The sequence below is a fragment of the Penicillium macrosclerotiorum genome (genome assembly GCF_028827735.1).
Source record: "Penicillium macrosclerotiorum strain IBT 26536 chromosome Unknown utg000001l_segment0_segment0, whole genome shotgun sequence".
Lineage (NCBI taxonomy): Eukaryota > Fungi > Ascomycota > Eurotiomycetes > Eurotiales > Aspergillaceae > Penicillium > Penicillium macrosclerotiorum.
Window position 1 is genome coordinate 1,722,583 of NW_026643081.1, and position 13,179 is coordinate 1,735,761.

The 13,179-nt window shown below is 43.5% G+C and overlaps 6 protein-coding genes across 6 annotated transcripts; 4 read left to right on the forward strand and 2 right to left on the reverse strand.

The window, feature by feature from the left end:
- Window positions 1-54: 54 nt before the first annotated feature.
- On the forward strand, window positions 55-1,704 carry N7462_000583 (uncharacterized protein; the record flags this gene model as incomplete). The annotated part of the gene is made up of 4 exons (XM_057072309.1): window positions 55-374; window positions 435-545; window positions 635-926; window positions 1,141-1,704. The coding sequence occupies 4 exons, from the start codon at window positions 55-57 to the stop codon at window positions 1,702-1,704; spliced, it is 1,287 nt and encodes a 428-aa protein (XP_056938839.1).
- Window positions 1,705-2,114: 410 nt separating this feature from the next.
- On the reverse strand, window positions 2,115-2,559 carry N7462_000584 (CVNH domain-containing protein; the record flags this gene model as incomplete). Its single annotated transcript, XM_057072310.1, has 2 exons — window positions 2,115-2,243; window positions 2,356-2,559. The coding sequence occupies 2 exons, from the start codon at window positions 2,557-2,559 to the stop codon at window positions 2,115-2,117; spliced, it is 333 nt and encodes a 110-aa protein (XP_056938840.1).
- Window positions 2,560-5,557: 2,998 nt separating this feature from the next.
- On the forward strand, window positions 5,558-6,081 carry N7462_000585 (transcriptional regulator family TF; the record flags this gene model as incomplete). Its single annotated transcript, XM_057072311.1, has 2 exons — window positions 5,558-5,939; window positions 5,996-6,081. 2 exons carry the CDS (start codon window positions 5,558-5,560, stop codon window positions 6,079-6,081), a joined length of 468 nt encoding a protein of 155 aa, XP_056938841.1.
- Window positions 6,082-6,165: 84 nt separating this feature from the next.
- On the forward strand, window positions 6,166-7,532 carry N7462_000586 (uncharacterized protein; the record flags this gene model as incomplete). Its single annotated transcript, XM_057072312.1, has 2 exons — window positions 6,166-7,396; window positions 7,450-7,532. The coding sequence occupies 2 exons, from the start codon at window positions 6,166-6,168 to the stop codon at window positions 7,530-7,532; spliced, it is 1,314 nt and encodes a 437-aa protein (XP_056938842.1).
- Window positions 7,533-8,519: 987 nt separating this feature from the next.
- Window positions 8,520-8,978, forward strand: N7462_000587 (Major facilitator superfamily domain general substrate transporter; the record flags this gene model as incomplete). Its single annotated transcript, XM_057072313.1, has 1 exon — window positions 8,520-8,978. One exon carries the CDS (start codon window positions 8,520-8,522, stop codon window positions 8,976-8,978), a length of 459 nt encoding a protein of 152 aa, XP_056938843.1.
- A 2,279-nt stretch (window positions 8,979-11,257) lies between these two features.
- On the reverse strand, window positions 11,258-12,231 carry N7462_000588 (uncharacterized protein; the record flags this gene model as incomplete). The annotated part of the gene is made up of 2 exons (XM_057072314.1): window positions 11,258-12,105; window positions 12,162-12,231. The coding sequence occupies 2 exons, from the start codon at window positions 12,229-12,231 to the stop codon at window positions 11,258-11,260; spliced, it is 918 nt and encodes a 305-aa protein (XP_056938844.1).
- Window positions 12,232-13,179: the final 948 nt, after the last annotated feature.

Sequence of the window (13,179 nt, forward strand, 5' to 3'; positions counted from 1 at the left end):
GAGATGGCTGAAATGGGGATTCAAAGCTCCCGGGAAAGGCCCATAACCCGCTCAATGACAAGAGCTCTGAAAAGGAAGAATACAGCCGATGAAGCTTTATTGCCGCCTATCGCTTCTCTCAAAAGAAAAACGGGCGCAAAAAGAGTCCCGGGACCAGATAGGGACTCTCCTTGGCAAAAGACTCTGCGCCAGCGTCTTAATGTGAATGATTTGGACCTCCATAGGTCATATGTAACAACTTACCAACCAAAAGCTCGAGCGGCTAGAAGGCTACCAAGGCAAACAAGATGGAAACACACGGGTAGCAATCCATTAACGGATATCAAGAGTTTGCCAATGGGATGGAATTCTAAAGAGCCTGATCTTGACCCTAAGTAAGTACTTTGATATTAGACTTCTTTTTATAACTAATTATCTAATTTAAAATATGCTAGCAATATTGATGGCCAAATTTTGAGATGTCAAGAGAGAATTGCGGACAACATTATGCCCCATGTTTTTCAGCACAGGCTACGAGAATATAAGGCGATACAAAGCCATCAAAAGTACGAATTGTCCTTTCTTATCTTTTGAATTGCAAATAGGCGTTGCATTTCTATAGATATTCTAACTAATATCTATGGATTGACTGTAGGCAAATGGCACTCAACGAGCCCACAGGATTGAAATTAAACACCTATGAGAGATTGAAATGTCTGAGAATTATGGAAGAAGAATGTCAAAGGAAGAGCGAGGACAAATACTGCCAACTCTCTAATATTCAAGCCATAATGAGAGCTTACAGGAGCCATAGATTGGAATGGAATGGCCTAATTACGTACTGGTCAAATGGTATCCAGCTTTGCGAGCCACGACCATTTGATTGGGACGAGTTTGAAGCAATAAACCTTAAACATGAAGGTCATAAAGGATTTTGGACTGAAGGCGTATGTTGTTTAGGAGATCATTCCCTACGTATTCAAGTGATGACTCACGAATTTTGTCCAGATACTTCGCCCTGGAACTCAACGCAGTCTGCCACACATGATTATTCCAGAATCAGCAGAAGATCCTTTTTCGAATTATGTGAGCTAATTTTGAGATAAAACACATCAATCAAAAGTTATAATCAAATTAGCAGATAATTGACCAAATACACAGATAAGATTAGCTGTTCGTCTACCATATTACGACTGGTGGGATTCAATGATGTTCCTACATGATACAGGGGCCAATATAATGAACATATATGACTCCGACTTGAACCTGTTAATGGGGCCCTTCCGTCCGCCACTCTATCCGCAGATACCAGTTGTCGGCAGACTTCGTATAGAAACTAATAGCGGAAGTCTGATAGCTGATGTCATCGAGATTGAGGTTGCCCTCATGAATGAACAAGACAGACTTTTGACTCAATGGACCCGGGTGCCGTGCTGGATGAAATCCGGTATCTATGTGCCGGGTGAGTCTGTTCCCAGAATTGATGGGCCACTGCTTCAGTATCTGATGTACCAGTTAACGGTACCTGATGGCAAGTTTGATCTTCATATATTCACTTCAAGGCGCTCACTATTTCCACTACCAACTGCGCCAAGTTCTCACCATAGACAAGGGCCACCTATGTCGAAATATAGTATCGAATTGACCCCAGGCACAACAACAACTACGAGGGATCCTCCTACCGCGGCAGTTGCGGTCGCTGGTACAAAGTCAATGCCATTATAGCCCGAGGTGTTTGAATCTAGTACCTTATTCAAGACTTAAGCCTTAGAAAGAACCTCTTTCGTCTTTCTCTGCTCATGTCTCTCACAGGCCTCTATCTACTGGAGGAATTTGCATTAAAAATAATCAAGCAGTCATTCTTTACCTATAACCGATATTCTCATTTTCATAACTTCTGAAATACGTAGCTTGGCCCTTATCACATAAAGACGTCAATAATCAACAATTCGCATAATCACTCAGCATGTGACTTCTCATTGGTAGCCGAAAATCATCATCTTTCAAGAAACTGTCTTTTGGAAGCCCCTAGCCTCTCTAGCACCCAAGCTCGCCGTGGTTGTTGCTAATGCATTTGTCTGATAATTGATCAGTCAATTTTGTTCGGTGTTGCTTTCATGTACTTGAGCTCCTCGTCACTTACTGAGATCGATATGAGCGGACACATAGCGATGGTCGTCGTCGACATTTCTGCATTGACATTCAAACTCCGTATGTCCTCTCAGGCTGCAATTGATACAAGAGGCCTGGAAATTTCCACTAATCTGGGATTAGAATACGAGGTATGTCTTCCTTTACAGACGATAACCTTACTTTTTGCCGCACTAAGAAGGCGTTAACAAGGACCATTTCATGTTGAAATTCAAGAATACTAACCTTGAGAGATCCCTTCGAATTTTTGATGCAGCGATTCAAATCAAGTTCGCTTATTTGAAGCTGCCCATTTTCTCTGTCCTGGCATTCTGCTCGGATCATCGTGCCAGATCCTTCGATATTTTCACACGTGTCTGCGAACTTGGAGGCGCCCGAAACAGCGACTGTAAAAATTGAGAGAATTGCAAAGTTCTGGAAGAATTTCATTATGACGGTTGTACTTTCAAAGAGATAGATAACAAATGTTTGAAATTTTCTGGTTCTGAATTTACTGAGAGATCATTGAGGGAATGATTCTCGGATTTATAGAAACAATTGCTACAAAGGCACTAATACTATTCAGGTTTCTTGAAGCTATTTGGTCATCTTGATGCAACCTGGAACAAGACACACAAGAAGCAAGTCACATAAAGCTCCTTGCCTTGCGGGGAAACTTGCACCACGCGTGATCCTCGGAGCTAGTATTCTGTTCCCATGAGGTCATAATGCATTTAATTTCACAAAATATCGACTTTGATGGTTCTCATTGTTTCTTTTTCAGATGACCAACAAGTGCATTTTAAGTCTCCCAGATATCGTTTCAATTTTAAATGCGCCCATAATTATCATTTATTATCCCTTTACTACTAACTGATCATCTTTAATAGATTTTCGTGTGGAACCATAGAGCACCTAATTTCGCTCAAGTCTCAAAAGCAAAACTCAAAATAAGTGGACTGCAATCGAGAAGATGTATGTCAAGTGAGCTCGTGGTCAGCGAGAAATATGTACTGTGATGTTCAGAGTCTGTAAGGGACGGTCCGTTGTATTTGACACTGCCATTTTAACAGAACTCTACTAGAGTCTTCGGTGAAGTCCACGCGCTAGGCCAACCAAATATCTGATGAAATTCTTGAGACAAGAATAACAGAAAACTTAGCGGAGAACTGACTGCTACATCCAATGTGCAAAACAACCCTGCGCTTTGACACTCCACGCCCTTTGCATCGACCCAGAAGGATCGTGTTAATTCAGATGCAAAGCATGGTGGAGAAATGAGAAGAACATATACAGAATATTGAGCTCGTTGAAAAGGCTTTTATGCGTCAATTGAATCGGTTTTTTTGTTTAAATTGGAATGAATGCGGAAGCAACCCAGCAGGGCGTTGAACGTGAAGCATGGCCGATGGGATTGAAAATTGACCAATCAGTTCTTTGGGAAACCTTATTGCCTTAAGATCTGGGCCATAAATAGGCTTCCCCGGTTAACTGACGAGGACCTCCTGCCTGGACCTGGCTACAATCTCACTTAGTTTGTCTCAGTATCAATCTAAGAGCCGGATCCATTGCACATCTGAAAAAAATCCACTAAATTCAAAATTCATATAAAAAATAGTCTCTATTGAGGTGATAGTCTTCCGGGTTCTAGTTGGTCACGTGCAGATGTGGCGATCAACTGGACGCTTAGGCCATCAAAAGGCATGAGATCTCCACCCTTGCTGATTGTCTGCCGATTGTGGATAGAACAATACATCGTCTTGCACATTCTCGACCTGTTGGTCTCAGACATGGCTCTCCACCTAGAAAGAGAGGGAAATCCCCACACTTAGACTCACCCCCGTGCTCGTTATCGGTGACGAGGAAAAGCCGGTTTCTTATTTGTGGAGGAGTCACCTAAGCAAGGGCGAGCTTTGGCGTCAGGATATGTATACAGTATTTTAGTAAAATCTAAGGCTGGTCCTGTCCGATAATTCCACTGAGACCCATCTTGGCATACTTTTCGGGCGGGCTTTTTAACGTCAAGCCCAGAATGAACGAGGGAATTTACGGTCGTACCAGCTGTAGGGCTGTTCCGGTCAGTCAAGGTGGTATTCAAGTAATGTGACGCACACTAAGTCAGCATGATCAACTACTTGAAGGAAAAAGGGGTGTCCGAGAGCTAAGACATCATATTGTTGACAACCACCAAGTTTGGGTAAACCAGAATTCATCCTTATGGCAACGCCTGGTGGTGATGACCCTGACGGCATCCTTATCCGAATGTTTTCTGAAGAAAAGACCTAGTATCGCCCAGCCGGCGCTAAAATTCGAAATTCGAGGATCTTCGAATGTGGCACTTTCATATCTCATAACAATAGAGAAACTGAAGCTCTTTTACAATGATTTATGTTCCAACATGATAGGGTCATACTGAGTTAGCATGTCAGCTGAGTTTCAATCAGTATGCAAATTCTAGCACTGCAAGGTGAAAACGATGAAAATCCAGTAAGCTAAGACACTCGCAAGGTGATACAGAACTAAGAGAGCGCTTTAGGTTTCTGGAGGCAGGGGATTCCCTCCTTTCAACCTTAGTATCTTCCTTTAAATATCGGGTTCAAAAGCTTTCTCTGGCGTTGTCTTGGTTTCTTCCTTCACTATTCTCTACTCTAACAATTCAGCATGATTTAATTTTAATATTGACACAAGATCAAAACTTCATAGAATTTTCACGTTGGGTTTGATTCTGTATCGTCTTTCTTTGAACACTAGATCATTAAAAATACCACATACCACATACGAATGCAACGACATACTCTTAGGCTCTAGGTAAATAGCCGAAAATACTCAAATCTGAGCCGAAGGCTCCTAATTGTCACATTTTCAATTCTCTTGTCAAAAGTCACCGGCTGGCTATTCATCAATTTATGAAATACTGTGATATCTCGTTATTTTTCTCGACATTCGTCTAGATTCCTGTTGAGCCTGCTTTATGAATTTGCACTGCTTTAAATAAAGATTAACAGATATAGGCAAAGATCTGAAAGTTTTGTACAGAATTGTCAGAATTTGACAAGAAAAAAAAAGAAAAAAAAAGATAGTCAGCATCTTTACTCAATCTCTAGATCTCATATAGATGGAGCAATTTTATTTGCGTGGTTTCGAATCAGCTCAGGTGTTAGGTCGCTTGCTCGAATAGTTCATTCTTAGAACTCCAGTATACCGATTCAAGTCCTACATTAAATACTTTATCCATATTTTGTGGAGATTTAGTGTAAAGATTCGTAACGAGAACTTCATAGTGGATCAAAGTTCATCTCTTTTCTCCTACCCTGGCTCTTGGAGCGGGTTTCCGGGACCCGTCGGTGGATATCACATGCAGCCCACGTGAGGCCACTTCTCTCTCTTCATCTGTTTTTATTTCTTTGCAAAATTTGTCATTCACAAATCTTTTTTTCTTCAAGGTGCCATGGAAAATAAACAGATAGGTGAAGCGAATCCCCCTTCGCTTGGGATAATCTCAAACACTATCATCCAAAGGACCCTCATCAAACCACAGGAGCGTGATCCCTATGATCCAAATGTCACATTTGAGGAATACGCATTTTTCGCGGAAAAAACCAGGACAGAGGAGATGGCATCGGAACCTCCAGCCCTCAATTTGCGGCAAGCCCTTGGTGATGTGAACATTCGGGGGCGATTCGCCAGGCCTAGTGCTCACGCTTTTCGAGCCATATGCGATTTTTTGTGTGAGAAGGAAGAGCAAGAAAGCTACAACTCAAGGCTAGAGATTACTGATGAGGAATGGGCAAATGCAAGCCGTTCGTTTAGGTCTTCATCATGGGTTGCGTGTGCGTTCGAAATGCATCTTCGTCTGAGTATTGACAAAAAATGACTTTGAAAATAGGTTTTTTTCTTATCACGACTGATATTTTGGGACCTTATAGTACCGGTTTCACGATGGGCACATTGGGCTGGGGGCCAGGTGAGTAGCACTCGGCCTTTTGCAATCAAAAGATTAAGATTTATAATAGAACTTGGGCTGCAGGAGTCATATTTTACACAGTTTTCGGTTTTATGGCCGGCTATTCGGGATACCTCATTTGGCGCATTTTTCTTGGTATCGACAGCTACCAGTACCCAGTCAAGAATTACGGGGATCTCGGATTCCGAACCCTTGGTCGGTTTGGGCGATATGTCACAAACGTGTGCCAAGGGATCTCCCTGCTATTGATCCTAGGCCAAGTTACAATACTCTTCGGCCAGAATATCTCTCAGGTGTCCAAATTTCATCTATGCTACTGTGTATGCCCTGCAATCTTTGCCTGTGCTGGTTTCCTTCTGTCCCAGGTGAGGACTCTGAGAAATTATGGTTGGTTCGCAAACTTGGCTGTTTGGATGAATCTTTTGGTGGTATTTATTAGCATTGGTGCTATGGCAAATTCTCCTCCAAATTATCAAATATCCAGACTGGGATCTGCAGGAAGTGCTGTGGATCCGAACACAATAATGCCAGACAAGACTGGTAGCTACCCACCGATTATTCACTATGTCACACTTCCGACAAGCAGACTGATTGGCGCAGTCAATGGAATGCTTTCTGGTGTTACAGCATACGCAGGAGCTCAATTATTCGTTGAATTTCTCGCTGAAATGAAACGACCCCGAGATTTCATAAAAGCAATGTGGGGAGCCCAATTCTTCATTTACACCGTTTATCTCGTTTATGGTTGTGTTGTCTACTATCTCCAAGGACAATACAGCTATAATCCTAGCTATCAGGGAGTTAGCGTCTATAAATGGCAAACTGTCGGAAACATGGTCTCTCTGCTCGCTGCGCTAATTTCGGCAGGTTTGTACGGTAATATTGGCATAAAGGTTGTCTATAACAATATTCTCCTTGACATTTTCAAAGCGCCATCACTATCAACTAGGCGTGGGAAAATCATATATTCCCTTATGGTACCACTATGGTGGATTATAGCATTTGTTATCGCAGCAGCTATTCCTGACTTTTTCGGATTCGTTAGTATCGTGGCAGCCGCCATGCTCTTGAATTTGACTTATGCGTTCCCTCCATTATTTGCTCTGTGCTTCGATATCCAGAAAAATGCTATTCAGGCAGAGCAAGGGGAAGGTTTCAATCAAACAACTGGAGAGGTTTTCCGACACGACATAAACAGCAAAAGGTGGATTCGCGGCTTCCTTGCTGGCGGACCTTTCCAAGTTGCCCTCAATACATGGCATATAATTTACTTCTTCGCATCCCTCGCCATGAGTGGTCTTGGCTTGTACGCAGCCATCATTGGTAAACGTGTTCTCTTGAATTACATGAGACTCGAATACTGACATTTACTTTAGGAATGGATGAGGCATTTAAAATCCCCCAACTTAATTCGTTTTCTTGTGTCTCGCCACTGAACTTGGAGGCTGCAGCCTCGTAGTAATGAGTTATGAGATGCTAAGGAAAAAAGACTGCATGTTGGTTTGTAGCCGGGTCAGACTCTTGAAGAATGTTTTGCACGGGTAGATATACTTGAATTTGCAATAGTATCCTTATCTTTACTTGTTTCGCTATGAATTTCAGTGTGCTGCCTTCAGGTTCTCGACATTGGATTCAACGGAATCAAATGCTCTTCACTTTTGAACAAACAACATAAGATGACAGGAAATAGGAGAAATCGTGATTTGAATGTGTGGATACTATATGCGGGACAAGCTGTTGCCTATAGAGGGCGGCATTTGATCCAAGAGTGAGGATGCGTAAGAAAGTACGCTTAGTACAGAATCGACTAGTTAAGAAACTTGAGAAGCTGATGGACAAGAAAGCCACATCAATGCTGCCTGCTGGCCATGCACCACTCATTGATGATTGACGGGGTTTCCTGTTGCTTGCTTTTTTTGTGATATTATCGTGCGGTACGAAAAAAGCAATATCTCGAATCATCTTGCACAACATGCACAGTTGTACAGATAGTCTCCACTCCCTTGCAGATGATGATCAGCTCAAAAGCAAATACCGCGATATGGGATGATTAGGGAACTTATATATTGCCCGCAAAATTCATACTTACTGAGGAGGGCTACACTAAAATTCTCCTAGACTTTTTGGCATTTGCTTGTCGCTGAAGGCACCCTTCTCCGAAATGGACGAAAGCACGCCACTTCTCCAAGATCAAAGGCATCATCTTCCACGGAAGAGACTACTTATCGTATTTCCTGCTCTTGCTTTGATTCAGTTTACATCATTCTTGGACCAAACTGCGATATCAACTAGTCTTCCGGCTATCGCATCGGCAATCCACACGGGCGCATCGATTTCTCTTGTCGGGGCCAGCTTCCTTATTACTAGCACCAGCATTCAATTAATAAATGGCCGACTATCAGATATTTTTGGCCGAAAGGCATGCCTTTCAAGTGCACTTATAATTATGGGCCTTGGAAATCTTTTGTCTGGCTTTTGCAAGACACCTACTGAGATGTTCGTTTCTCGTGCCTTTACCGGGTTTGGCGCAGGTGCCATCAATGCCCTAGTTCAAATTGCGATGGCCGACATCACCACACTTGAACAACGTGGATATTACTTCGGCATGATGGGCATAGCTGTTGCCCTTGGAAATGGATTGGGACCCGTTATAGGCGGGATTTTGACCCAGTCAATTGGATGGCAATGGGCGTTCTGGTTTGTCTGTCCGTTGACTGCGGTCGCTGCGGGCTATTTTCTATTAGTTTGGCCTAAGTCGCACTCCACCTCCGCATCAGCAGATCAGATCTGGCCCAAAGTGAAGCTAGTGGATTGGTTGGGAGCCGGTACCAGCCTGGGTGCGATCGCATTGTTTCTAGTGAGCAAACCAACCCTCAAACTTCAAGTTCACAAGGACTTTAGCTGACAAACAAGATCTCTATCTCTCAAGGTGGATCAACCATACCATGGAATTCGCCTGCCATTTTTATCATGCTGGTCGCAAGTGGGATACTAGCCTGTACTTTCTATGTGGTAGAAACAAGGGTGGCAAAGTTGCCTATGGTTCCTGCTCACCTTTTTCTCTACGGTCGGTCGACCAACATCCTCATATTCATTAATCTTATTGTGGGATTTGTTTTCTGGGGAAATCTGTTCACTATTCCATTATATCTGCAGAACACACGTGGAATGAGCCCCGGTGAAGCTGGGATCTTGATTCTACCAATGGTCATTGCACATGGTCTCACATCTGGCATTACTGGAATCATTATCTCACATTTCGGTCATTATAAGCCTGTTATCGTCACGGGTGCGGTATCCTGGCTTGTTGCGGTAGCACTCAAGCTGCGTTACGATCAGTCCACTCCACTGTGGCTATTCGCCATTGCCGCTATTCTTGATGGTATTGGCGTCGGGTGCTCCCTGCAACCCGGTATAGTCTTTAGAATCAAAAACTGCCTTGAATATCGCTCATTTTTCTCTAGTCCTCATTGGTCTCTTTGCAGGCACCTTTTCTAAAGATAGGGCTGTTCTGACGGGCCTCCGTAATTTTCTACGCGATATGGGGGGAGCGATTGGCACTACAGGTCTGAGTTCACAGAACATTGATTAATTTTTAGAACGTTTTCTCACCTATATACAGTTTCTGGTGCTATCCTCAGCAATGTGCTCACAAGTCAACTGAAGAACAAATTCCCTGACAAACTCATCGCGGAGTTGACTTCTTCAGCTTTTGCGTTAAAAGACTTGAAGCTCCCTGAAGCGGATAAAAAGCTGATTTCTCGAACATATGTCAATGGCATTCATGCGATATTTATTGCGTATGCTATATTGATTGTGATACATCTTTGCGCTTGTGTATTCATTCAGGACTATGGACTGGAAAGAAGGGATAAAGAAGACCAGGATGGACAAGAAGAGAATGCTGAAACTAACGAGTCTCAGCAATAGGTGAGCCCATGATTTGACGAACATGAAAAGCATGATTATTTGCTCCTGTTGTCAACCTATCGAGACCCAAAGTTTCCTCAAACCTTCATCCTTCTACAAGATGTAGAGCTGCACTGGTATTTTTTTGGTTTCATGGTAAATAAAAATGCCTTTCGCGGTCAAAATGGCGCATATGCATGCATGGCATGCCTGGAGTTTGGATTGGATAAGATGACAATCTCCTCTCAAAGAGCGAGGTACAGTGATTGGCTATGAGGCTTTATGATACATTAAGAACTTCAAATTTCTTATCAGAAGCACCTGCACATACATATGACGTGATGGTGGAAATAATTATCGTTATTATTCCTTTACATTCCTGTTCTATGCCCCGAATACTTTCCCTCGAGGCTAGCTCAAACCCCCCTTATCTGTACATGCAGTTCGCAAAGAGGCTGCATCTAGCCTGTCATAATCATGATTTTCAACACATGATTTTTTTTTCGGTCGGCAACCCCAACTTTCCTTCGCTGTCAGAATGTTTTCGATTATCATATCTCCTTACATGAAACCGCAGTCAGACATAATAGGACTTGATGGGGACCGGGAGCTAGAATGTGCTATTTTGTCTTTCGCACTCGGAGGCATTTCAAGTCCAGCTTGCTACCCGTATTATGTACAGAATATCCACGGCGCATCAATTGACAGAGATACCCCTCAAAACTGGAAATGTTCAATAGTTTTTTTTGCTTGCCCGCCTCTTTGCTAAGCTCTTAGGAACGAATGCCGATATCAAGACTCGAGACCTCTCTGTCAGCCCATGGACCATCCAGGATTGTCAGTCATTATGTCACTACCGCGTTCGTGTAGAATAATCAGCCAAATCTTGTCTAATCTTGCTTTGAATCATCATTCCACGTGCTGCGTAAGGATTAATCCTCGGTTGTGCCATAGTCTCCAATGAGGACGGTGTAAAAGTTGGGCAACAGGGCAACGTTTGAATGCTACTTTTCTTTCAAAAACTCGTCTGAGATTACAGAAAATTGTAATATATTCCAGTTTCGCCTATCTTACGGTCTATTTGTCGATACCTGGAGCAAACAACGATCTGCCAAGCCAATTATCCAGTGCGTCGCTTCGGTCAAAGCGTCGCCTGTTCATGCACCAAGGCTTAAGGTCACACAAGGACCATTGGTTTTTATTTGATTTGCGGGCCCAGTATAAAACTTGTTAATTAGCTCGAGAATTTTGCTTTTGCATTTCCCAATACCCTAGTTACATTGCGTTGAAAGGCCGCGCATCCCATCGGACACGGCGAAGGTGCCTGTTCGGGTCACGAACAATATTTCGCGCATGCAACCAGCGCCGATTATCCATCGCCACAATTGATCCTCGTGGTAGCATATCTGGGGTAAGATTCAGCACTTCTTGCTGGGTATTGGCGCTTTCCAGAACATGCTGCAGCTCTCGGAGCGCTGTTTCTCCGCGTGGCGTTAGCGGTTCGATGATGTCTTCGCGGAACCTCAGCTGAGCCTTTCCCAATTTCTCATCCACCCATAGCACATTGCTGACAATATGTGTGTCATTTTCGTTCTTGATAAACTCGGGTGGTACGGTGATACGAAACTCGGGCTTGGAAAGTGTGTTTCGCGCCGCAGGGGACAGGAGGGACATCAGACGTGTAGAATCAAGGACAGAAAGGGTGCCGCCTCCACACTGGTCGGGTCGAAGTACTTGCAATGCAAAATACTTCGGTGGTGACTCTTCATAGCTGCAATCAGTGTGCCAGGGGAAGTTGTTCATGGTTTCGGAGCGAGCCTGGTTGGTGGTAGCAGCCGCAGCTAGAGCAGCCGGTTGAGGGCGAACGTCCCAAAACCAGCCTCGTGAGGCGCTGTGAGTGATTGGTAGTCCATGATCGTGGTTTTTATTCAGTTGCCGAATGAGTTGTTCTAGATATGTGCTGTTTTCATCTTCAAATTGAAGGCTTATTTTGATAATGCCGCGATCCTTCAGGTGTTGGTTCACCTGCTGGACATGATCTGCGTTCTGAGATGCCCCAACCTCACTGGCATGGATATGCGGTAAAAGGCTTGCACTTGCAAATCCCCGGAGTCCCGGCTTTTCTGTCAACCTGTGAGCATGATTTCTAGGTCCTAAAGCCGGATCGCCGAGTACTTACCAAAATGAACGAAGGAGAGGCCTCGATTCAACAGCCGACGAGGAGTCGTTCGAGTGAGAATGTTAGCCATTATAATAAAGGAACCTCCTGCAACACAATAAACGATGGTTGAAACCCTTCGCCTCTGAATGATACACTTTAGCCTGAGCAAATCGGTATCTCGTGGTGGTAGTTTTGAGAGATGAGTTTCCCCGGGCTCTTTTCTATCTAGAGACCAAGTCAGTCATATTTTATATACTATCTAGGCATATAAATTACTCTATTACCAATAATTGAACATATGCAGCTGCAGTGTCATCTGGATCTGCCCGTGCTTCTTCTGCGTGTGTATGCCTAGAAAGAAGACCAAGGTCATGGTTAGACAAGACTGCAAATCTATTCTAGGCAAAGGCGTTTACAGTAGCTTCAGCCAGCCATTTCAAGTTCAAGTCAAGTTCAAGTGATGGGACCCGGTCATTCGGTTCAGCATTCTCCACCATATTCCTTTTTCCTTTGCCGAACCCCTTTCATACATAATCCGACTCAGGTTAGAGGTACCCCCCTGTACCCTGTTTCACTACTTCAAAATTGATGAATTCGTACTACTCCATAATGGCCAGGCAACCGCCAGCTATATTTATGTGGAATGATGTATTGTACATCATAGAAAAATCCAGAAGGAAGCTGCCTGTACGATGTTCAGATCGTACTCGTAGATATGATCCACCGTGCATGGCCCGCGATCCAGATGATCTGTTCACAAGCCACACCCTGCTGTTACATCCAAAATGAACTTTTTCATTTGATCTCAGATAGTTACTTCGGTGCAATGTGGCTTTTGTGGCTTTGAAAATCGCCACCAGCTATCGAAAAAGTGAATAAATCTAGCTGATTGGCACAGAGCTTCAAAATCACGCTAGTCGATCATACCATCGAGAAAATGGGAAAATAGGTACATAATTTACTTTTGCCAGGTGCGTTTGATAAGTGTTGCCTTTCCATAGGCTAACCAGGAGATTTGAAGTGCTCTACGATATGA